The sequence below is a fragment of the Bufo gargarizans genome, chromosome 5 (genome assembly GCF_014858855.1).
Source record: "Bufo gargarizans isolate SCDJY-AF-19 chromosome 5, ASM1485885v1, whole genome shotgun sequence".
In the NCBI taxonomy this organism is placed as follows: domain Eukaryota; kingdom Metazoa; phylum Chordata; class Amphibia; order Anura; family Bufonidae; genus Bufo; species Bufo gargarizans.
In genome coordinates, this window is record NC_058084.1 from 400,479,693 (window position 1) to 400,506,230 (window position 26,538).

Genomic DNA, 26,538 nt, shown 5'->3' on the forward strand with positions numbered 1-26,538 from the left:
CTAGACTACGTTCATGCAGTAGTGCAGCCCTGTATGTACACAATGGTGCTGTGGCTGCACTGCTACATGGCCCCACACGTCAGGCTGTGGTGTAACGCCCGCCCTCTGCAGTGACAGGAATCCGCGGGCTTCACTTCCCACAAACTTTCTCACTAGTTCCTGCGTCTGAGCACAGTCCATGTTACTGAGGGGGAGGCACAAAAAGTCACGGAACGACAAATCCTACTGAGCAAGGGGTCTCCGCAGAGCACACGAATTGTAATACACACTGGTTTCACTAATCAGCTTACGCCTTCGTTTTAATCACTTTTTACATAAAAAGCAAACCTTGTCCTCCCCCCTGCAGGCAGTGGGCGAGTCCCTGTCTAGTTAGTTTTAGTTTCGTGCTCGAGGGTAGAGAGTCAGTGATTGCGAGACTGCTGCCCAGAGAGGTGAGTGTGAGCGCAGCCGGGGAGTCACTGTGTGAGACTGCCGAGTGTGAGCGCAGCCGGGGAGTCACTGTGTGAGACTGCCGAGTGTGAGCGCAGCCGGGGAGTCACTGTGTGAGACTGCCGAGTGTGAGCGCAGCCGGGGAGTCACTGTGTGAGACTGCCGAGTGTGAGCGCAGCCGGGAGTCACTGTGTGAGACTGCCGAGTGTGAGCGCAGCCGGGGAGTCACTGTGTGAGACTGCCGAGTGTGAGCGCAGCCGGGGAGTCGCTGTGTGAGACTGCCGAGTGTGAGCGCAGCCGGGGAGTCACTGTGTGAGACTGCCGAGTGTGAGCGCAGCCGGGGAGTCGCTGTGTGAGACTGCCGAGTGTGAGCGCAGCCGGGGAGTCGCTGTGTGAGACTGCCGAGTGTGAGCGCAGCCGGGGAGTCGCTGTGTGAGACTGCCGAGTGTGAGCGCAGCCGGGGAGTCACTGTGTGAGACTGCCGAGTGTGAGCGCAGCCGGGGAGTCACTGTGTGAGACTGCCGAGTGTGAGCGCAGCCGGGGAGTCGCTGTGTGAGACTGCCGAGTGTGAGCGCAGCCGGGAGTCCTAGGGGAGTCCGCTGTGTGAGACTGCCGAGTGTGAGCGCAGCCGGGAGTCACTGTGTGAGACTGCCGAGTGTGAGCGCAGCCGGGGAGTCGCTGTGTGAGACTGCCGAGTGTGAGCGCAGCCGGGGAGTCACTGTGTGAGACTGCCGAGTGTGAGCGCAGCCGGGGAGTCGCTGTGTGAGACTGCCGAGTGTGAGCGCAGCCGGGGAGTCGCTGTGTGAGACTGCCGAGTGTGAGCGCAGCCGGGGAGTCGCTGTGTGAGACTGCCGAGTGTGAGCGCAGCCGGGGAGTCGCTGTGTGAGACTGCCGAGTGTGAGCGCAGCCGGGAAATACACAAAGTGAGTGAGGGCTGAGCAGTGCCCGGACTGTGTGGGCACAGGGTACTGCGATGTATGGGTAGTGCATTATAGGGGAACAGGGGGAGCGAATGTAACTGGGCGTCAGGATCCAATGAAGCTCTGCCCGGTGAGATGAGCATTACTGGCGTCTACCAGGAAGTTGTGTAATGTTCTACCCCTGAGCAGGAAGCTTCCCCCATATATCATCCTATGACCTGTTAGCTGAAGCAAAGGTGATGCCACCTATCTGCCATCATCTGCCTGAAAACTGCCCATACATGTCAGAGTAGTATCGTCCGGATGCGAGCCATCAGAATGCCACCCAGAACTGTCAGATCAGAGATGGTCACACATTTTGCACTCTGTAGGCTTTGGCGAATGATTGGACATTTTTGATCACTCATAACATGACCTACACGTGTATATTATCAGCTGTTACAGCCGCACAGACCAGTAGCAGTGACGCTATAGAACATGTTACCGCTCCCTGCTGAGGCCAGTAACTGGCTGCAGCAGTCACGGGGACCAATCTACTTCCTCACTAGTGGGGAGGGAATGGTGGGACTGTGGACATTTGTGTTCATTTTTTTCTGTCAACATTGGGCACAAGTTACGTCCATTGGGGTTGTCGGGTTCTAGGCTGGAAAGCTCCTTTAAGGATTGGGCTGATTGATTACAACATGCTCAATCTTTTCATTTTCTGGGAGATAAGCTGCTGACAGAAGACTCTGCCAGTGACTTTCTCCCCTCTTCACATTTTGTGTGCATGTATATGGAGGGGGTCATGAGGCACACCTGAACAAGTATCCCACTGACAGATCCTATGGATTAGACCAGTATTTCCCAACCTGTGTGCCTCCAGCTGTTACAAAACTACAACTCCCAGCATGCCCGCACAGCCAAAGGCTGTCAAGGCATACTGGGAGTTGTAGTTTTGCAACAGCTGGAGGCACACTGGTTGGGAAACACTGCATTAGACAACCCCTGTGTTCCATAAGCAACGTTGATTTCAAGGATCTTGTTGCTCAGGGATCTTGTGATCTGCTGGCGAAGCATAATATCAACAAAGGCAAAGGGCTCCTTATCCCACCAGACACCTTGCAGATGTGATTAACCACGAATCCCGGGCGTATGCAGAGTACAGCGCGTTTCACTCCGAACCAGCATCTGACAAGAAGAGGTATCCAGCACTTCTACCCCGATTGATAAAAAAAAAAATGTGGAGCTTTATTTCAGACTTGTTAAAACATCAATTACCGCATAGTGAAGGTTTATAAAAATTTTTTACAAAACCTGTGCGTTTCGAACAACCATATTATATAAGTGATGGAGATCTGCTGTCCTTCAGCGTCCCAGGCTGTGGTTTTGGAACTTCTTCTGACTTTAAAAATAGTTCATGTAATTTACTGGAGTAAAATCATGGAGACGCCAGGCTTTTCAATGTTTTCATCACCATCGTGTAGTATTTTTATTGTGCGTCTGGAGTTTAGAGTGGATACTGGATAACTCGTTACAACCGGAATACCCCTTTAATTGTAGGTCGCCGCCACATTTTTATTTTTTTTTGTGCTGAAAAGTAACTGTGCAACAATCGTATTGTTTGGCTCAGTGTGTAAACCCTCACATTAGTGCAGTCTCCGTTCTCCTCGCGGTTTGGCGGCACAGCATCGGGCAGGTGATGGGACCGGTTATCTGTGTTCTCAGCTGTATGTGCCCAGTGACGCGGGACTTCCTCAATGATTAGCTCTTCTTACACGGCGGCTCATATTTTATTACAACGGTAGAAATATCTCAGAGATTGTACAGCTCCAACAGCCCCCATATAGTAACAGAGTACATATGGCCGAAAAAAGACTTTGTCCATCCAGTTCGGCCTGTTATCCTGCATATCTGTCAGCATCTTCTATTGTTCTTATTTCTATCCCTCAAATATGGGGACCGTGCTGAGCGCCAGTTCAAGTTGTAACAGATCTGTACAGTATGTTGGGAAATATGACATATCCCTCCAGTGATGTCACCAGGAGCCACTGCTGTACTAGTGAATGTACAGGGCTGGCGTTATAGTGTTCTGCCTGCTCGGGAAGGTGTATTAGGCCGGGTTCACATCACGTTTTTGCCATCCGATTAACACATAGCAAAAACGTATACATTAATTGGATGCCTGAGACTGATGACATGCAGTGGCATCCGTTCACAACAGAGTGAAATTGTAAAAAAAGAAAAAAGGACGTTACCATCTGCAAGATAGAAGAGTGTGGCGTGCTACGCTCCCCTCCCCCCCAACATAAATGGTAAACGGATGGCAAAAACATTATGTGAACACAGTCTTATTCATATAATGAGATGCTGGGGTAGATTACTGTCGGTGTAGTAGAGATTAGGATGAAGTGCATGAGGTAAAGCCAGCACCAAACTGTGTCTGTGATCTGGTGAATAATAAGGGGTTATCCCACAAGTTTAAAATTCTTTTCTTTTACCCACTTTTGTGGAGAACTTTCTTCCCTTTCTGTGGGTGGGCAGCAGCTCACATGAAACAATCAAGCACCTGTATCTCCCAGGATGCATTGCAGTTAGCTCTTGTTAGTCCCTTCCTCCCCTGCATAGAAAACAGTAGTTTACATATAGCCCTAGAGCAGTGATGGTGAACCTTTTAGAGACTGAGTGCCCAAACTGTAACCCAAAACCCACTTATTTATCGCAAAGTGATTTAACCTGAATACCAATATAGTATATCTTCCATGTACTTTATCATTTAGCTATAATAGCCTGAATACTACAGTCCAGTATAGTATATCCTCCATGTACTATAATAGCCTGCCCACATTCAATGCGCTGCCTGCGCTGATGAATGGCAGGAAAAATCTAAGGCATATTGGTACACCATAGACTTTTTCCAGGACGCGGGTGGCCACAAAGAGGGCTCTGAGTGCCGCCTCTGGCACCCGTGCCACAGGTTTGCCACCACTGTCCTAGAGGTACAAATTGTATGTAATGCCCGCACAATTACTGCCTCCGCGCTCTATAGATCCTGCACCATAAGACGCATCTAGCGTTTTAGAGGAGGAAAATAAGATGAAAAAAATCTTTCATAAGACCCCCAATGACACACAAAATGTATTAACTTGCCTCTTCTGCTGTGCACGGCGCTGCCACTCCAGATCCAGTGCCCGTCCTGCACTCACCGCTCCCTGATGTCTCGCTGCACTGTGACATGATGTCTCACTGTGTGCTTACGCTGTGAGTACAGCCAGCACAAGTAACGCTATATTCACCGCTCCCCGTCCCTGATGTGTACTAGTGAGCGCTTTCATAATGGGGAGAAAAATGTGCCTCTTGGGGAGCGTCAGTCTGACCCTGCACCCCCGCCACTCAGCTGGAACTACACAGCATTGTCAGTGCGCCGAGGCTCCAATTGACTTCATCTCCATACAGATTCGTTGTTGGCGTGCCAGCAGCAGATCCCCTGTTACGCTGCTGACAATCAGTGGTTTTATGTGACCTATTCACTTTACTGTATGTCCGTTCTGCTGCCCCGCAAAAAGAGATCATGTCCTATTCTTGTGCGTAACGCACACAGCCGGTATCCGTGTTTTGCAAACCGCAAAAACAGCAATGGTCATGTGCGTGAGCCCTTACAGAGCAGTGTTCTGCTTTGGCACATAGAGGAGGAGGCCCAGACTGAGGTGCCAGGGGCATGACTGGGCAGAAGGAGAATTGAGAATATAGATGGTATTTTTATTTTGGATTTATTAACCTAAAGAATTTCTTTTCATTTTTCAGGTATTCTAAGGAGTGAAAGGCTCTTACATTTTGGACCCAATGTCAAAGACTGTGTGCACAGTGGTGGTCTACTAGCACTGCAGAACCATGGCTTGTGAGTCAAGTTTGGATGAGGCGGCCATGTCCTCAATTCCCCTGGTGGCATTAAATTATAATACCAGGCATCGGCTGTCTCTGTATCTGAACCCTGACACCGTGGTGGCTGCAGGATGGACTCTTCTGGCAGAAGAGATGGACTATGACTATTTGGAGATCAGGAATTTTGAAAGAGTTCCGAACCCCACTCTTGCTGTCCTGGAAGACTGGGAGAAAAAGTGTTCACAGCCGACTGTCGGGCGACTCCTGGAACTGTTGATAAAAATGGAGAGGCATGATATTCTTACAGACATTGCGCCTTTAATAGGTAGGTTGTAAATTGTCTTGTGGGTGAATGTCTATTTTTTTTTTTTTTTTCAGTCGTGAATTATGTTTTTGGTTGACTCTGATATATTATGCATCATGCAGTCCGCATTGCACGGGCAACGACCGAGGGCCAGCCGCATGCGGATCATGAAACCATTCACTTGAATGGTGTCCTTGATCCGTCAGTTCCGCAAAAAGATAGAACAAGTTCTATTTTTTTGCGGAACGAAACCCGTGGGGTTCCATTCCGTGCTTCCGCTTCACACCGCATCTCCGAATTTGAAGACCCTTTCAAGTGAATGGGTCCGTATCCCTGATGCGGAATGGACACTGCCGTTGCCCCGTGTATTGCAGACCCGCCGTATGCGAGCCGAAATACGGCCACAGCCATGTGCAAGAGGCCTTACTCACCAGTAAAGCTCCAGCACTCCAGTTGCAGTGAAAACTAGAACTCCCAGGATGTAAACTTGCTTGGTTTTACTCAGAACTTCCATACAAGTGAATGGAACATACTGGGAGTTGTAGTTTTACAGCTGCTGGAGGTTGATGACTCCTGCTATACATGTTACAGCAAAATTTAAGAAAATGTAGACTCAAGCACTCACTTATTTTGAAGTGTCAAATTCTCAGTCTTTATTTGGCAAGTGTTCACAGACTATACAGGACACAAATTCTCTCTGGTGTAAGGCTGTTGACGCGTTTCGAAAGGTTCTTATTCGTAACAGAGACTGTTATGTGCCATAGACTTCGGTTAGCTTGGCATATAGTAAGAGTGTATATGTGGCATATGTCTGTAAACAATGTACTATATTTTTCGATCTATAAGACTCACCTAGGATTTAGAGGAGGAAAATAGAGAAGAAGAAAATTGTCATCAGACCTCAGATCAGACTAGGTTTGTCAACTTGCCAAAATTTTGATTTTTGATACCATGAAAGTATTGCGATACTCGATACCACAATAAAAAAAGCTGCGTGCATTCCACATTTTATGGAACGTCCGGCCCGTAATAGAACAGTCCTATCCTATTTGTTGAGGGGGACAAGGTGACCCAAAAAATGGCAAATCACATGTTGTGTGTTTTTTTTTATTTATTTTTTTATATATATATATATATATATATATATATATATATATATATATATATATATATATATATATATATATATATATATATATATATATATATAATAATTTACTTTTTATTTAATGACTATTGGCCCCCCTAAGGGGCTAGAACCTGGGATCTTTTAATTCCTTGTCACCCTAGAGATCTATTAGGCTGAGTTCACACAAGCGTGTCCGGATGCGTTGCGGCAAGCCCGTGTGAGTAGGTACCCAATTGCAGTCAGTTTTGACTGCGATTGCGTTCTGTTGTTCAGTTTTTATCGTGCGGGTGCAATGCGTTTTGCACGTGCGCGATAAAAAACTGACTGTGGTACCCAGACCCGAACTTCTTTAACAGGAGTTCAGGTTTGGGTTCGGTGTTGTGTAGATGTTATTATTTTCCCTTAACATGGTTATAAGGGAAAATAATAGCATTCTGAATACAGAATGCTTAGTAGGTGGTCAATTGAGGGTTAAAAAAAATAATTAACTCACCTTCTCCTCTTGATCGCGTAACTGCCGGTCTCTTCTTACTACTTTAATCATGAGCTGCCGGCTAAAGGACCTGTGGTGACGTCAGATCATATGATCCATCACCACTGCACCACTAATTATTATAGATTATAATTTATAATGTTGGGGGGGGGGGGGGGTGGATCACTGCACCACCAATAAAAATAATTGCCATGGTTCAGCAGATCGTAGCCGCGTATGTGATGTTGCCGGTACCTGCATCCTACATTTGTATTAACAGGTTAGTTATCTTGATTGGTGGCCACAGCCCCTCCCCTTTCTCTTCTCATTGGTGGCAGCGGCACAGTGGGGAGGGAGAGACTCCCTCCTTCTCCACTGTGCTGCTGAGGAGAACATGGCGCGTGCTGAGAGCGGCGCGTGCCATGTTCTCTAACTGATACTGGTATAGTATCAGAAAATGGTAAAACCTGGTATCGAATCGATCCAGGTCTAAAAGTATTGATGGTTCAATACCTGGTGCCACCCTAGATCAGACATAAAATAATTAAAATAAGGCTACTTTCACACTAGCGTTCGATCGGATCCGATCATAATAATGCAGACGGAGGCTCCGTTCAGAACTGATCCGTCTGCATTATATTAGCAAAAAAAAGCTAAGTGTTAAAATTAGCCTGAGCGGATCCGTCCAGACTTTTACATTGAAAGTCAATGGGGGACAGATCCGCTTGAAGATTTAGCCATATTGTGGCATCTTTAAACGGATCCGTTCCCATTGACTTACATTGTAAGTCTGGACGGATCCGCACGCCTCCGCACAGCCAGGCGGATACCCGAACGCTGCAAGCAGCGTTCAGGTGTCCGCCTGCTGAGCGGAGCGGAGGCTGAACGCCGCCAGACTGATGCAGTCTGAGCGGATCCGCATCCATTCAGACTGCATCAGGGCTGGACGGAAGCGTTCGGGTCCGCTCGTGAGCCCCTTCAAACGGAGCTCACGAGCGGACAGCCGAACGCTAGTGTGAAAGTAGCCTCACTTAATTCTTCTGCTCCAGACAGAGTTGCCACTTGGGAGATCCAGCAGCTTTTCCTGCACTCGCCGCTCCCTGACATTGCACAACATCAGGTCAGAGTGCGCACTATGTCCTGACGCTGCATGCGGTCGTGTGCATGAGGCCTTATGGAGCAAAAAATTTGGTGTATTACACAGTGTAGTTATTGTTATAATGGTAGTCAGTGGCAAGCATACAAGCGGTGACAGGGACGAGCCTCCCTAGCATCGGAAATGACACAGGGAAAAAGTATTGAACACATCAAGAAAGAGAGGTGCAAAAAGCCATGGAAAGTCATGACACCAGCTGAAGTCTCAGTAATTCGAAAGCAATCCCGACACTTAGTGAAAAGTTGTCAACTGGTTCAACTGATGGCCATAAAAAGGTGTCCCATTACCAAGGTGCTACACAAGAACCATCTGACGATGGGTAGAACCAGTGAGCTCTCCAACACCTTCGTAGCCTTATACTGATGGCATTGGTTACAGAGGTTTCTAAACTACTGAAGGTTCTAGTGAGCACTGTTGGGGCCATAATCTGGGCACTGGCAAACTTCATATAATTGAAGGAAGGATAACTGGACAAATGTACTGAGACATTCTTGATAAAATCTTCTGCCATCTACCAGGATGAGGAAAATGATCCCAAACACACAGCCCTGGAAACTCTCAATTGGTTTCAGAGAAAAAAAAAAATAAGGGTACTTTCACACTAGCATTATTCTTTTCCGGTATGGAAATTCGGTAAAGGGTCTCAATACAGGAAGAAGAAAAAAACGCATCAGTTTTTGTCCTAATGCATTCTGAATGGAAAGCAATCTGTTCAGTATGCATCAGGATGTCTTCCGTTCTGTCCCTTGTACGGTATTTCACCAGACAAAATACCGCAGCTTGCTGTGGTAGTTCTTCTAACCAAAGTCCCGGAACAATACCGCACTTGAGATGTATTAATGCCAGATCCAGGAACCAAGTGTTCTTAAAATTGCAGAATCCGGTTTTCCGATCTGCGCATGCGCCAAGATATAGGAGGAGCGGGTTTTGCTTTTGATCTTTGAAAAAAATGTAAATATCCAATCAGTTATTCTGGATGAGACGGATCCAGATAAAAGGTCATCAGTTTGCATCCTGTCTTCTCGGGTCCAGAAGGCAGTTGCAACTAAACTGCCTGCCGGATTTAAAGAGAACCTGTCACCTGGACTTCACCTATCTAAATAATCATTCCAAAATCTTTAGTACGTCTCCCCAATCACAAATATCTTAGTTACATTTAAATCTGCCGCCTGTATAACTATTAAATCATCTTTTATTTATTTCCCGCCACATATGTAAATGCGCCCAAAAGAGTCATATCTTACTAGTAGCAGCCGCAAGGAGTCATAGCTTTCTGGAGTCAAGTTCCTCTACTCCGCCTCAGAAACGCCGACAGTTCAGAAATCTCGGGCACGCGCAGTAATTGCAAACCTGAAAACGAGGCTGCGTTTATTTTGGAACGCAACGCCATTTACGTTGAACCCAGCGTAACAGTTCACCCTCTATTTCATCCCCGCCACTTTCTCTCCGATCTTTAGTAAGTTATCTTTTTCCTTGTGCCCAATAGCAGTCAGTGGATCGCAGTGAGGTAGGAACTCTCGCGCCGGATGTACTATGGCTGAGGAACAGGATTGTTGGGAACTTTCGTTGTGGCGTGGGGGGGGGAATACAGAAAAGGAACAATATGATTGGTTACAGAAAGATTCAGGAGAGGGCATGCGCGAGACTTAGGAAGAAAGAACGAGAACGAATGCAGGTTATTTGCATAAGGGGCGGGGAATAGGCGCTGACGTGGCTGTGAAAACAAAAGTATTATTATAATGAGGATAAAGGCGGGAAAGCGTTCAGGGGGCGAAATATTGGGAACTAGGGGGGCTGTTACAATTATGGACTCGTCAATTGAAAGAGTAAGAGAAGAAAAGTTTTAAGGTAACTTTACTTTTATATGTATAAACAGGGTGACAGGTTCCCTTTAAGCAACCCTAGTGTGAAAGTACCCTAAGGCCCCATGCACACGGCCGTGTTTCACAGCAGTGTGCGGGCCGTGGAACCGCGGCCTGGATCCCTCCTGTGAGCTGGAGCGCACGGCGTCACTGGTTGCTATGACGCCGTGCGCTCCTGCTCTCAGGAGGGATCCAGGCCGCGGTTCCACGGCCCGCACACGGCTGTGAACAACGGCCGTGTGCATGGGGCCTAAGGCTGAGTTCACACGAGCGTGACAGATTTGGTCCGGATGCGTTCAGGGTGCGTTCAGTTAAACTCGCACCATTTTGCAAGCAAGTTCAGTCAGTTTTGGCTGCAATTGCGTTTAGTTGTTCAGTTTTTTCCGCGCGGGTGCAATGCGTTTTGATGCGTTTTTCACGCGCGTGATAAAAAACTGAAGGTTTACAAACAACATCTCCTAGCAACCATCAGTGAAAAACGCATTGCATCCGCACTTGCTTGCAGATGCAATGCGTTATTAACGCAGCCCCATTCACTTCTATGGAGCCAGGGCTGCGTGAAAAACGCAGAATATAGAACATGCTGCGATTTTAAAGCATTGCAGAAGTGATGCATGAAAAAAAATGCTCATGTGCACAGCCCCATTGAAATGAATGGGTCAGGATTCAGTGCAGGTGCAATGCGTTCACCTACTGCATTGCACCCGCGCGGAAATCTCGCCCGTGTGAACTCAGCCTAAAGCAGCTAGAATGGCCCAGCCAATCACCTGACCTGAATCCAATAGAAAATCTATGGAAAGAACTAAATCTTAGAGTTCACAGAAGGAGCCCACAGAACCTTTAGGATTTGAAGAGCGTTTGTGTGGAAGAATGGGCCCAAATCGTCCCTGAGCCATGCATGCGATGTCTTGAAGCAGTTATCGCCATCAAAGGCTTTTGTATGAAGTGTTAAATCCATTTCAGAAAACGTGGTCAGTACTTTTTCCCTGTGTCATTTCTCATTATTACATAGAACTTAATTTATGGACATGGTTTGATTTCTTTGCCTGTGTGGATTGGAGGGGTGGTTACTGACATCTCGGGAGAATTTCATGTCAATAGCACCTTTAGAAATATATTTATTTAACCACCTTCCATCTGCCCGTTGACTAAACGTCCGGCAGGTGGTTCTCTATCTCTGAATGGACGTCTCTGAACGTCCATTTAGAGATGGCAGCTGCATGCTAATCGTTCAGCTGCCAAGCGGGTCTCCCGCTGTCAGCGACAGCAGGGCAACCCAGGAAGAAGGCAGGGACAGTTCCCAGGTGTCTCTGCCTTCTAGATTGCTGTATACACAGTGCTCACCGAGCACTATGCGCTTCCTGTTTCGACCCGGCGGTCATGTCATGTGACCGGCGGGGCAAGGAGAGTGCACGAGTTGTCAGGTCTTCTACAGACTTCGATCAGCCCTGCACAGGGCTCCAGACTAAAAAAAAATATCAAGGAGCCAAATTAAAATTTTCAGTCGCCAAATTTAAAATGCATATAATTACAGTATAATAAAAAAACAAAAAAAACAAATGTCTTACCTAGTGTCACGATACAAAAATTTTGACTATTTCGATACCATAAAAAAGTAGTGCTATACTTGATACCACGTGAAAAAAATAAAACGCCAAAAAAGCCGTGTGCATTCCACATTTTATGGAACGTCTGGACCATAATAGAACAATCCTAACGTAATTTTTGTTGGGACAAGGTGACAAAAAAAATGGCGAATTGCAAGTTTTAAAAAAAAAAAAAAAAAAAAAAATTCTGTTACGGCGTTCACCACATAGGAGGTATTTTTAAATATTTTAATAGTTTGCACTTTTTCGGGCGTGGCGATATGTACATTTTTTATTGTTTATATATTTTATAGGTAAAATTGGGCAAGGGGGTGATTTAATATTTTGGTGTTTGTCTGTTCTTTTTTCTTTTTTTTTTAACTTTATTTAATAACTATTTCCCCCCTTAGGGGCTAGAACCTGGGATCTTTCATCCCTTGTCCTATTCACCCTGATAGAGTTCTATCAGGGTGAATAGGACCTCACACTGTCCCTGCTGCTCTGTGCATAGTACACACAGCATCAGGGAGATTACCATGGCAGCCAGGGCTTTAATAGCGTCCTGGCTGCCATGGTAACCGATCTGAGTCCCAGGATTACACTGCTGCTCCTGGCTGTCATGGTAACCGATTTGAGCCCCAGGATTACACTGCTGCTCCTGGCTGCCATGGTAACCGATCTGAGCCCCAGGATTACACTGCTGGTCCTGGCTGCCATGGTAACCGATCTGAGCCCCAGGATTACACTGCTGGGGCTCCGATCGGAACAGCCACTGCCACCAATGATAATAATACTTGGGGGGTTGGGGGCACACCAATGATTCTGCTTTATAATACTGGGGGTGGGGGGTGTTCGGTCCACTGCGCCACTAATATCCCATACCCAGCCTCTGACTGCGCGCTGCTATCCGCCACTATTAACCCCTAGGTGCGGCACCTGAGGGGTTAATTGCGGCGGATAGGGTATGGGATATGGCCGGCATCCGCAGCCTGCGTTTGTATTAAGCATAAACTATATTCATTGGTGGTACAGTGGCCACAGCCCCATCCCTCCTCCTCGCTTCTAACAGCCCATTGGTGGCAGCAGCGGTGCAGGGGGGAGGGACTGCCTCCTTTTTACCCTGTGCTGTGGAGAAGAACTTGGCACGCGCTGACAGCCATGTCAGTTATTAGTGTGTGACAGGCAGAGCAGCGGTGGGTCTAGGCGCAAATGGTGACAAGACTACAAAGTCTTGTTGCCATTTATTAAATCTAAGTCGCATTGGTGACCATTTTGGTCGCCATCTGGAGCCCTGCTACACTGAGGCTGTACAGCGCAGTATACCGCTGTAAGGCCTCTTTGGGGGTGTATTTCCCCTGTAACTGGGGCTTAGGGGTGATCTCTTTACTGTATACCTTACTAGGTCTTAGCTCCGGTAACAGCAGGCAGTGCGGGGGGGCGGAGCTCACTCACTGACGTCACACGCCTGCTCCTCCCACTAGGCGGCGCAGGCACGTGACGTCAGTGAGTGAGCTCCGCCCCCCGCACTGCCTGCTGTTACCGGAGCTAAGGCCTAGTAAGGTATACAGTAGAGATCACCAATTAATAAAGTTTAAAGTTACTGATTAGTTTTTAAATGTTCTACTGTCAGCGGCTTGTCCCTGTATATTCTAACCCCCAGGCAAGCGTCCCTGTCACCATGGGAACGCTTGGGGGTTATAATATACCATTGGATTAGACTTTTCACGCGCTCACTGAGAACGTGAAAACTCAGTGATTTACTGTCAGTCCCTCCCCTCCTCCTCCTCCTTTTGTCATTGGTGGTCAGCGGCAGCCGCGCACAGTGGGGAGGGAGGGACTCTCTCCTTCTCCACTGTGCCGGCTCAGGAGAAGATGGTGAGCGCGATCATATCGCGATATAGGCGATATGCTCAAAATCCATATCGTGGCACAAATTTATATCGCATATCGCCTATATCGCCCACCCCTACTGGGGCTACTATGTCAGACCCAGTTACAGGAGAAATCAATAGTGGAAAAATAAAAAGTGAAGTTAACCTCTTGGGGACACAGGGCGTACCTGTACGCCCTGATGTCCCGGTACTTAAAAACACAGGGCGTACCTGTACGCCCTGATGTATTTCCAATCACGGGCGGTGATTAAAACAGAGTGCCTGCTGAAATCATTCAGCAGGCATTCTGCGACAATGCCGAGGGGGGGGGGGTCCTGTGACACCCCCGTAGCGGCAAACCGCAGGTCAATTCAGACCTGCGGTTCGCAGCGTTTACGGGTCATTACGGCGGGGATCGGTGCTGCCATCGGGTCCCTGTGCTGCTGTAATAGGGACCCAATGGCATGGAAGGCAGCCTGATGCCTTCCTTAGGCATCTGGGCTGCCTTTCGGTGAAGAGCCTGTGAGATCCAGCCCCCTGGATCTCACAGGCCGGAAGCTGTATGAGTAATACACACTGTATTACTCATACAGCCAATGCATTCCAATACAGAAGTATTGGAATGCATTGTAAAGGGGATCAGACCCCCAAAAGTTGAAGTCCCAAAGTGGGACAAAAAAAAGTGAAAAAAAGTAGAAAAAAATAATGGTAAAAGATCATGTGACGTACCATGTGATGACCAGAGTGACGTCATCAAAGGTCCTGTTCCTGTAATTAATGCTCACCACAGGTCCTATTCAACAAAGGAGACAGAAGGAGATGCCGGCTTCGCGAGTGGACTAAGGTGAGTTAAATTATTTTATTTTTTTTAACCCCTCCAGCGCTGTTTTACTAGGCATTCTGTATTCAGAATGCTATTATTTTCCCTTATAACCATGTTATAAGGGAAAATAATAATGATGATGATCGGGTCTCCATCCCGATAGTCTCCTAGCAACCGTGCGTAAAAAAAAAAATCGCACCGCATCCGCACTTGCTTGCGGATGCTTGCGATTTTCATACAACCCCATTCATTTCTATGGGGCCTGCGTTACGTGAAAAACGCAGAATATAGAACATGCTGCGATTTTTCATGCAACGCGTAAGTGATGCGTGAAAGTCGCCGCTCATGTGAACAGCCCCATAAAAAATAAATGGGTCAGTATTCAGTGCGGGTGCAATGCGTTCAACTCGCGCATCGCATCCGCGCGGAATACTCACCCGTGTGAAAGGGGCCTAACAGTTACCTCATCCTGCAAAAAGTGAGCCCCTACCTAAGACAATCGCCCAAAAAATAAAATAAAAACTATGGCTCAGAATATGGAGACACTAAAACATCGTTTATTTTTATTTTTTTTAAAAGCTGTTATTGTGTAAAACTTAAGTAAATTGAAAAAAAAAAAAAAAAGGATACATATTGGGTAACGCCGCGTCCGTAAGAACCTGCTCTATAAAAATATCACATGACCTAACCTAGGGCTGCAACGATTAATCGATTATATTCGATAACTGGATTCGTTGTCGACGAATCTAGTTATCGAATAATCGCCGATTCGTTGCTATGCGGGCGGGCGGTCGCTGCATCTTTATTTTACCTTTTTACAATGACGCTCCTGTAACAGGCAGAGCGGACGGCGGCGTAACGTCACTCACTCACGTGACACGCCTGCTCCGCCTCCTTCATTCATGAAGTGGGCGGAGCAGGTGCGTCACGTGATTGAGTGACGTTACGCCGCCGTCCGCTCTGCCTGTTACAGGAGCGTCATTGTAAAAAGGTAAAATAAAGATGCAGTGATTAGTCCGACTTATAAGCATCGGGGCCGGGGCTGTTATGGGGAGGGGGGGAGGATCTGTCTATGGCACTGCTATGGGGAGGGGGGTCTGTGTATAGCACTGCTATGGGGAGGAGGGGGGGGTCTGTGTATAGCACTGCTATGGGGAGGAGGGGGGGGGGTCTGTGTATAGCACTGCTATGGGGAGGAGGGGGGGGGGTCTGTGTATAGCACTGCTATGGGGAGGGGGATCTGTGCACTGTTATGCCCATAACAGCGCCACCCACAGATCCCCCTCTCCATAACAGCGGCACCCACAGATCCCCCTCTCCATAACAGCGCCACCCACAGATCCCCCTCTCCATAACAGCGCCACCCACAGATCCCCCTCTCCATAACTGCGCCGTCCACAGATCCCCCTCTCCATAACTGCGCCGTCCACAGATCCCCCTCTCCATAACTGCGCCGTCCACAGATCCCCCTCTCCATAACTGCGCCGTCCACAGATCCCCCTCTCCCTAACTACGCCGTCCACAGATCCCCCTCTCCCTAACTACGCCGTCCACAGATCCCCCATAATAGTGTCGTCCACAGATCCCCCATAATAGTGTCGTCCACAGATCCCCCATAATAGTGTCGTCCACAGATCCCCCATAATAGTGTCGTCCACAGATCCCCCATAATAGTGTCGTCCACAGATCCCCCATAATAGTGTCGTCCACAATTTGTTTTAATATGGCCTTTGAACATAATTTTTCAAGTAAGATCATATAAACCTCTGTTTTGTAGTTTTTCCCGATTAATCGATTAATCGTAGAAATTAATCGGCAACTAATCGATTATTCAAATAATCGTTAGCTGCAGCCCTAACCTAACCCCTCATGTGAACACTGTGTAAAAAAAAAAAAAAAAGCTATTTTTTTGGGTCACCTTACATCACAAAAAGTGTAATAGCAAGCGATCAAACAGTCATACGCATCCCAAAATAGGGCCCATCAAACCGTCATCTCATCCCGAATTTTTTTTAGCCCCTACAGAAGACAGTCGCCCAAAAAATAAATAAAAAAATAAAACTATGGCTTTCGGAAGGTGGATACACTAACTAAAGAATATTTTTTTTTTTATGTTTTGTTATGTAAAACTGAAACCAACAACCAAAAAAAGTTGTCCTATTTGGTATTGTCCATGACAACCTGCTCTATAAAAATACCACATGATCTAACCTGTCAGATGAATGTTGTAAATAACAAAAAATATAAACTGTGCCAAAACAGCTATTTCTTGTTACCTTGCCTCACAAAAAGTGTAATATGGAGCAACCAAAAATCATATGTACCCTAAAATAGTACCAACAAAACTGCCATCCTATCCCGTAGTTTCTAAAATGGGGTCACTTTTTTGGAGTTTCTACTCTAGGGGTGCATCAGGGGGGCTTCAAATGGGACATGGTGTCAAAAAAACATTCCAGCAAAATCTGCCTTCCAAAAACAGTATGGCATTCCTTTCCTTCTGCGCCCTGCCTTGTGCCCGTACAGCAGTTTACGACCACATATGGGGTGTTTCTGTAAACTACAAAATCAGGGCCATAAATATTGAGTTTTGTTTGCGTATTAACCCTTGCTTTGTAACTGGGAAAAAAATGATAAAAATTGAAAATCTGCCAAAAAAGTGAAATTCAAAAATTTGTTCTCCATTTTCCTTTAATTCTTATGGAACACCTAAAAGGTTAACAAGGTTTGTAAAATCTGTTTTGAGTAACTTGAAGGGTGTAGTTCCTACAATGGGGTGATTTATGGGGGTATCCACTATGTAAGCCCCACAAAGTGACTTTAGACCTGAACTGGTCCTTAAAAAGTGGGTTTTGGCAATTTTCTTCTAAAATTCTAAGCCTTCTAACGTCCTAATAAAAATAAAATGACATTTACAAAATGATGCCAACATAAAGTACACATATGGGGAATGTTAAGTAATAAATATTGACGTTTTGAAAATTGCAAATTTTTCACAAATTTTGGTAAATTTGGGATTTTTTCATAAATAAGTGAAATATATTGACTCAAATTTATGACTATCATGAAGTACAATGTGTCAAGAGAAGGCAATCTCTTGGATAAGTAAAAGCGTTCCAAAGCTATTATCACATAAAGTGGGTTTTGGCAATTTTTTCTTTAACACGTTGAGGGTTAACAGCCAAACAAAACTCAATATTTATTACCCTGAGGCCTCATGCACACGACAGTGTTTATTTACTGTCAGTGATTTGGCTTCAGTGGTATGTGTCCGATTTTTGCTTCAGTTGTGTTTCCTTGTGTCTTCACCTCCATAGAAATGAATGGGACCTCTGCTAAACTGTGAAAAATGACGGAACTGACGCAGATGCACACAACGGTCGTGTGCATAAGGCCTTATTCTGCGGTTTACAGAAACTCCCCACATGTGTTCGAAAAATGATGTAAAGGCACACGGCAGGGGGCAAAAGTAAAGGAGCGCCACATGGTTTGTCAGATTTGCAAAATTAGGCCTGGTCAGGAAGGGGGCAAATGGCCCGGATGTGAAGTGGTTAGGTTTTGAACACGTCACCAATTTTCTATTTCACCCGCTGTACGTATAGTTGCATGTTCGGTGGCACTCTTCAAACATGCGTGTCAAATGTAATGCTGAGAGACCCTGGGGGGGGGGGGGGGAGGAGAGAGAGAGTTAGTAACTGTTGTAATGGCTGTTATTTATAATAAGTTTCTGTTGCTTCTGTGACAAAACATAGATTCGTATCAGGGACGTTTTTATAAAAACAGGTCACCGAGAGGAGAGGAAGTGTCCAGAAAGTGGAGCTGCTGTTCATAGGAACAGTTTGTCTGTTAGGGACTTATGGGCCATACTCGGGGCACCGATCGTTGCCAGCTGATCCAGTTGCAGTCATCGCCTAATCACTAACCTAGTCCGCATAATGCTACTTTCACACTTGCGTTCAGAGCGAATCCGTCTGAGACTGATCCGCTCATATATAATGCAGACGGTGGCTCCGTTCAGAACTGATCCGTCTGCATTATATTGTAAAAAAAATTCTAAGTGTCAAAATAGCCTCAGACGGATCCGTCCAGACTTAACATTGAAAGTCAATGGGGGACGGATCCGTTTGAAAATTGAGCCATAGTGTGTCATATTCAAACAGATCCGTATCCACTCAGAATGCATTAGGGCTGGACGGAAGCTTTCGGGGCCGCTTGTGAGAGCCTTCAAACGGAACTCACAAGCAGAGCCCCGAACGCAAGTGTGAAAGTAGCCTAAACTGTACACATTTTTCTTGTCGAGTGTTGTCTAATTGTCCATTATTAATTATCTTCTCCATGTTCTAGAGTCTGACTGTAAGAAATATTTGAAGAGGCAGCATAGAGTGCAGCCACCTCTCCAAGATGACACTGTGGGCAGCAGTGGGGGTACAGATTCCTCAGGTATGTGACTTCCTCAACGGGTTTCTTGGTTTTACATAATCCCTTAAAGAGGACCTTTCACCGATTTTTACACTGTGAACTAAGTATACAGACATGTAGAGCGGCGCCCGGGGATCTCACTGCACTTACTATTATCCCTGGGCGCCGCTCCGTTCTCCTGCTATGCCCTCCGGTATCTCCGCTCGCTAAGTTATAGTAGGTAGAGGTTTCAGTAACTAAGTTATGGTAGGCGGAGTCTGCCCTTGTTCTGCTGTAGCGCTGGCCAATTGCAGCGCAGAGCTCACAGCCTGGGAGGTTATTTTCTCCCATGCTGTGAGCTCTGCAATGCGATTGGCCAGCGCTACAGAAGAACAAGGGCAGACTCCGCCTACTATAACTTAGTGAGCGGAGATACCGGAGGGCCTAGCAGGAGAACTGAGCGGCGCCCGGGGATAATAGTAAGTGCAGTGAGATCCCCGGGCACCGCTCTCCATGTCTTTATTCTTAGTTCAGTGTCATAATCGGTTAAAGGTCCTCTTTAATCATTCTATGAATAGACATTATGCAAAGGTAGAATACACTGCATGCTCTGCTCACATGGACCCAGCTTGCTCCATATTGGAGCTCTCACTTCTGATGGCTGTGTCAGCAGGACAGGATAGCGACAGGTTTTCAGTCATTGAATGTTGGGGTATGTTCACACACATCTGAGGCTTATTTCTAGAGGATCCACAGAAAATCTCTGATATTGACACTGATTTCTGCTGAGGATGTGCAGTGTGATGTGCCATGGATCCACGTGAGGATTACACCCATTCAGTAGGATCTATTGGCTCTTCTATTCTTAGAGACCTTTTTACCATGGGATAAACTGCAATGTGTGCAGATTTTTTTATTTTTTTCTAGGCACCTGAAAGCACACTCAATGAGTATTTCTTATCAGAATCCAGGCCACTGAATCCTGAATGAGTCAATGGGGTCTAGGAACACTACTACATAATGTTTATTCGGGATCCCTGTTTGCTGTCACTGAATTGAATCATTCTTAGGCGGAATGCACACGACCGTGGAACACTGCCGTGAGCGGTCCATGGTATCCCGGCCTGAGAGCAGGAGCGCACTGCGTCATTGGTTGCTATGACGGTGTGCGCTTCATGCCGCCGCTACACTACAGTATAGATCATACCAGTGTATTACTATAGTGCAGAGGCGGCATGAAGCGCACGGAGTCATAGCAACCAATGACGCCGTGCGCTCCTGCTCTCAGAAGGATACCACGGACGGCTCACGGCAGTGTTCCACGGTTGTGTGCATTCGGCCTTATTTACACTGAGGGGATAAAAACCCTTAGAGACCTGTCCTGCTTTCAGTCTGCTGTAAGTCCCACCACCACTCCATTCTCATAGGGAGCTTGAATATGTGATATTCAGATCGCTTCTGCCTTACACTGCATTGCCATGTATTACAGATTCACAATGTGATCTGTGATAGGCTGGGTTTCTATGCCGCAAACAAAGGCTTCCCCATCTCAGTGCGGGGAAACCATTGTGACCCTGGGAGCTCAATGCTTCTGGAGAATTCTGTCTCAGATATCATGGTCACAATTTATTATAGCAGTGTTTCCCAACCAGTGTGCCTCCAGCTGTTGCAAAACTACAACTCCCAGCATGCCCGCACAGCCAAAGGCTGTCCAGGCATGCTGGGAGTTGTAGTTTTGCAACAGCTGGAGGCACATTGGTTGGGAAACACTGTATTATGGCATATGAGGAGTTAAATGTCTGTGATTGGCGTTATCGCCGATCGCAGACCTTAGTCGCCATCTTTAAGGACCCAAATCCCAGTCAGTAAAGGGTTAAAGAGGTTGTCCAGTATTTTACAAGTGATTCCTTATTCACAGGATAGGCCGTCACTATATGATCAAAACCCTGCATCCCCATCAATCGGCTGTTCTCAAACAGGTCCTGCTCTGGAAGTCAGTACCAGAACTACACGGACTAAAGGTAGCAGCACTGTAGTAACCAGCTCCATCTACTAGACAGTAGATGGAGGTGTGTAGTTTCTGTGCCGAATTCTAGCGCTTGAGCTACTGCAGAACAGCTGATTGACAGGGGTGTGCGGTGTCTATCAGATAGTGGTGGCATATACTGCGCATAGGTCATTGCCGTTAGGGTACTTTCACACTAGCATTATTATTTTCTGGCATTGAGTTCTGTCCTAGGGGCTCTATACCGGAAAATAACTGATCCGTTTTATCCTAATGCATTCTGAATGGAGAGCAATCCGTTCAGGATGCATCAGTTCAGTCTTTTTGCCTTTTCAGGACAGAGATAATACCGCAGCATGCTGGAGTTTTATCTCCGTCCAAAATTCCGAAAACACTTGCCGGATTCTGCATTTTTTTTTTCCCCCCATTGACATGCATTAATGCCCGGATCCGGTCTTGAGTGCTCTGGTAAAACGGATCTATTTTTGCGGTCTGCGCATGCTCAGATGGCAAAAAAATGTGAACATAATAAATGCCTGAATCTGATCCGTTTTCCAGATGACACCGGAGAGACTGATCTGGCATTTCAATGCATTTGTCAGACTGATCAGGATAAAATGCCATCAGTTTGCAATCGTTTTGATGGATCCGGCAGGCAGTTCCGGCGACGGAACTGCCTGCCGGAATCCTCTGCCGCAAGTGTGAAAGTACCCTTACTTGTAAAACCCCTTTAAAGGGAACATGTCATGTGGATATTTGATTATAATTAACTAATTATATACAATCATTAACTACTAAAAAGTGCCTTAGATGTATTCACTTACTGGTGTGACAGAAGGTTACCTCCATAATATACACACAAAGATGCCGCATGCTAATGAGCTGATTTGAGTCCAGTGTATATAGCTATAGCCACTCCCCTGCCCACCTGCTGCTGATTCATATGGAAAAAAAACTGTCAATCAGCAGCAGGTGGGTGGGGAGAGTTAGGAGCTCATAAATATTCATGACTCATCATTATCAGCTGGAGCTTTTCAATACAAGATGTTGGAAGATTGACTGCGTCAATTAAAGAAAGTGACCCAGCATTTTGCTAAGAGAATCAGTTACTTATTTATGTTGCCCTTAGGACACCATAAAACTGGTGACAGGTTCCCTTTAAGTTCTAATAACAGGCCAGACATTTAAGCTTCAGTTATATATGTTCTTCTGTATTATATGATATTAGATTATCTTTGCACCAGGTTAAATAGACTTTTCTGTGCTTTGTCATTCTACAGTATCAGTGCCAGAAAGCTTTGATGCTTTCATCTGCTACTGTCCTCAGGATATTAAATTTGTGCAGGAGATGATCAGGCGATTGGAGCAGACTGAACATAGGCTGAAGCTGTGTGTCTTTGATAGGGACGTTCTCCCAGGAACATGCTTGTGGTCCATAACAAGTGAGCTTATAGAAAATAGGTGAGTTTAGATTCTCTCCAAGATCATAGCTGTGATAGCAAGTCCTACTAAGTATATTGCTCTAATTCTTTATTACACGTAACTCTGATATGAATATGTATATTGTACAGGTGTAGGAAGATGGTGGTGATTATATCTGATGATTACCTGGACAGCACAGAATGCGATTTTCAGACCAAGTTTGCCCTCAGCCTTGGGCCAGGTATGTTTTATTATGTGAATAAAGACAACCATAGGGAATGTGTTATCAAAAATGAGCTGTTTAAATCTAGTTTTTTTGTTGTTTTTTATGTTAAACACTTTCTATACATATTTTAACATTTAAACTTAGTCTTAATCGCACAGTTTTCACTCTGGCCACTCAGCCTCATAATATCACAGGTAGGATTAGAATGACAGATAACATGGGATCATACCATTAGGCCTGATTTACAAGACCTTGCTCGAGTGGGCCGTGATGCCGAGGGGCAGTGCCTTGCCCCGGGAGTGCTATGCCTCAGCAATTGCCAAACGAATCCACCTGCCAATCGTCACCTTGGGAGGCTGCCAAGCCTTTGCGAGGACCTTCAGGAATAACTAAGAGAGTCCGTACGGCGGAATGAACTAGAAATGGATAAGTAAATCCTCAGAACACAAGCCACATCCAGCTAATGGAGAGCTCGCTCCCTAGGATGAGAGTGTCACGGTGGGGAGTGTGGGGAAACTCCCCACCGTACAATGGCACCAGGTACTAGGCCATAGGCAGGGAAAAGAGCTGGTCACCTCCTAAAGCTTCCCTAAAATTGCCCTAGACTCCTGACTGTATGAGCCGCCTTTAAAGGTAAGGGGGCTAATACCCATGAACCTAAAGGTCTAGGAATCCCTGCATTGCCCTCAACATAGTGACAGGGCAGAGACCTCCTGTTCATCCATCACCACTGATGAAAGGCGTCTCCAGAGGCCTAGTAACAAGGAGGAGACAACAAGCCGGGTAAGTATCCTGTGGCCATTGTACGGTGGGGAGTTTCCCCCACTCCCCACCATGACGGTATGTCCAACAAAGGTGGCCCTCAAAGACTAGGCAGCCACAGAATGGAGCATAGCTTCCAGCCTACAGCAAGGCTAGAGCACAACTAAGCTACAAGCAAAGACTAAATAGCTAGGAGACCACACCCTGATCTAATCAAGTCAGGCTATTAACCCCACGCACACCACACAGCAGGGAGACGCAACTTAAAGTGCACGTGCAAACCACAAACTACACGTTGCCACAAGCAACGAGTCTGCACGGCAACCGCGTCATGGTCAAACGCCAATATGACCGTGACACTCCCACCCCTCAAAGCCCCCCCCCCCCCCCCCCCCAACAGAAAAGGGGAAGCTCGTGGGGAACCCACAAACAATGGGGGAAAAAAATTTTAATTGCAGAATCAGTGTCGGTGCAAGCAAGTCTCCCCCAGACTGCTGCCAGCACCCCAGAACCACCAACTAGGAACCAGGAAACCAGCCAACGAACAGCCAGGAGGGACCGCACTGACCACTGCGTCCACACTCAGACACAGTTCAGACACCAGGTAGCAGCCAGCAAACCTCCCTGAACCAGCATACACCACAGCCAGTACAACAGGAATGCAGCCAGCCACCACAGAACAAGCGACTGAACCACTGAGAAAAGGACGAGGGGAGACCCAAACACAAGTTACGGTTCACACCTACTGCAACCTCTGTTACAGAGAACCGCACTGTTAACAGGGTTCGCCTTTCACCCTCCCTCCGGAGGATAAGCATGTGCGCCAGAAAATGGCAGACGACACATGCTGGACCCTCTTTCAAAGGAAAAAGAGTGGCCATTGTTGGACATACTGTCACGGTGGGGAGTGGGGGAAACTCCCCACCGTACAATGGCCACAGGATACTTACCTGACATTCAGTTGTTGCTTGCTGTCTCCTCCTTGTTACTAGGCCTCTGGAGACGCCTTTCATCTGTGGTGATGGATGAACAGGAGGTCTCTGCCCTGTCACTATGTTGAGGGCGATGCAGGGATTCCTAGACCTTTTGGTTTGTGGGTATGAGCCCCCTTACCTTTTGAAGGTGGCTTATAGAGCCAGGAGTCTAGGGCAATTTTAGGGAAGCTTTAGGAGGTGACCAGCTCCCTTTTCCCTGCCTACAGCCTAGTACTTGGTGACATTGTACAGTGGGGAGTTTCCCCCACTCCCCACCGTGACAGTATGTCCAACAAGGTGGCCCTCAAAGACTGGGCAGATGGAATAGCCACAGAATGGAGCATAGCATCTAGTCTACAGCAAGGCTAGAGCACAACTAAACTCCAAGCAAAGACTAAATAGCTAGTGGACCACACCCTGATCTAACCAAGTCAGGATATTAACCCCACGCACACCACACAGCAGGGAGACGCAACTTAAAGGGAAAGTGCACGTGCAAACTACACGTTGCCACAAGCAACGAGTCTGCACGGCAACCGCATCACGGTCAAACGCCAATATGACCATGACAGTGAGGGAGAGGCCAGAACGAAGGAGGAACAATATCTTCGTTGACATGGAAGGCAGAGACTACCTTCGGCTGAAAAGAAGGTATTGGGCGAAGCATTGCTTTATCTGGGTGCAGAATAAGAAAGGGCTCCTTACAAGAAAGCACTGCTTATTCCGAAACGCGCCTGATAGATGTGATTGCCACCAGGAATACAACCTTCTAGAAAAGAATACGGAGGGAAACTGCGTCTAGGGGCTCACAAGGAGCAGATTGGAGGGAACCAAGGACAAGGTTCAAGGACTCCGGCGACTTGTCCCAAGACGACAAAGTTTGTCGCTCTTCCCTTTGGCTGGGCCAACAGCACCGCAAGTCTTTATGAAAGTGCTCGCTCCTCTACTTGCCCTTCTTCGTACCAGGGGCATCACCCTGGACGACATCCTGGTCAAAGCAGCGACCTTCGGTCAGAGCGAGGACATATTAAAAGAAAAATAGAGGCATTGACACTGCAAGACCACAATGGGGTGCCTGATTTGGGTCTATTGTGATTAGGGATGAGCGAATCGACTTCGGATGAAACATCCTAAGTCGATTTGCATAAAACTTTGTTTCGATACTGTACGGAGCGAGCGCTCCGTACAGTATTAGAATGTATTGGCTCTGATGGGAGACTTTGCATAATAACTTCAGAAATTGTACTGTAAAAAAACATTTCCCGAACTCGGGTTGATTTCCAAATGGTACCTTGAACTTCGGCTCATCGGAGCCAATACATTCTAATAATGTATGGAGCGCTTGCTCTGTACAGTATTGAAACAAAGTTTTATGCAAATCTACTTCGGATGTTTCATTCGAAGTCTATTCGCTCATCCCTAATTGTGATATCTCCTGAGGAAGCTGGCACGTAACACGTGTCTGGATGTGTGTTTCTTGGAGGTGCCGATCTGGGTCTGTACTGTAATTGTATTGATTTTGTACTTTTAAAGGGAGTACCATTGGTATTATGGCTTTTTTTTTTTTTTTTTTTTTTTTTTTTTTTTTTTTTTTGTGTGTGCTTATATTCCATTGTTAATATTCCCATGTATGATCACAATAGACCCAAATCAGGCACCCCTTTGTGGTCTTGGAGTGTCTACCTGCAGTATAATCTTGCAAAATTACATCTCTGATTAAAATTCGTATTCCTTGCTGCGTAGGGGACACTTACACAATAATGTCATTTTTCATTTTCCTTTTTTTTTTTTTGTCTCGTTCCTCTCTGCAGGTGCTCGTGAGAGAAGACTGATCCCAGTAAAATATAAACACATGAAGAAGTCATTTCCCAGCATCCTTCGGTTCATTACAGTGTGCGACTATACAAACCCCCACACCCAGAGTTGGTTCTGGGACAGACTCGCCAAGGCCCTTATGAGATGAGTGATGATGGGGTCATTGATTCCTCTTTCAACATGGTTCTAAATTTGTTCGCCTTAAGCCTTATGCAGACATCCGTGGAACACGGTCCTTGATATACCGGAATGGCATTGCAGGAGCGCACGGCATCATAGCACATAGCTGTGTGCTCCTGCAATGCCAGTCCGGTATCTTACGGACTGTGTTACACGGATGTCTGCATGAGGCTTTAAACAGAAGTATATCCCAAGTATAGCCCATACAGCAGAGGATCCATGTAAAGACCAGATCTGAAGTTCAGAAACTGGAAATCGTGCAAGGACAGAAGAGCTAGTCCTTCCTATGTTCTAAAGGAGACCTGCAACAAAGTGTTCTCTGGAATTAAACCATACATTGAAAATA

General features: G+C 46.5%; 1 protein-coding gene across 1 annotated transcript; it reads left to right on the forward strand.

The window, feature by feature from the left end:
• Positions 1-368: 368 nt before the first annotated feature.
• On the forward strand, positions 369-26,538 carry MYD88 (MYD88 innate immune signal transduction adaptor). Its single transcript, XM_044293665.1, has 6 exons — positions 369-431; positions 5,133-5,535; positions 18,755-18,850; positions 22,094-22,274; positions 22,385-22,476; positions 26,009-26,538. The coding sequence occupies exons 2-6, from the start codon at positions 5,220-5,222 to the stop codon at positions 26,158-26,160; spliced, it is 837 nt and encodes a 278-aa protein (XP_044149600.1). The 5' UTR covers positions 369-431; positions 5,133-5,219; the 3' UTR covers positions 26,161-26,538.

Bases quoted from the DNA above. Each gene is read 5' to 3' on its own strand.
- MYD88 (XM_044293665.1), top strand. From the start codon at position 5,220: ATGGCTTGTGAGTCAAGTTTGGATGAGGCGGCCATGTCCTCAATTCCC. The intron at 5,536-18,754 runs GTAGGTTGTAAA...TCCATGTTCTAG, and splicing joins AGACATTGCGCCTTTAATAG to AGTCTGACTGTAAGAAATAT. The intron at 22,477-26,008 runs GTATGTTTTATT...TCCTCTCTGCAG, and splicing joins TGCCCTCAGCCTTGGGCCAG to GTGCTCGTGAGAGAAGACTG.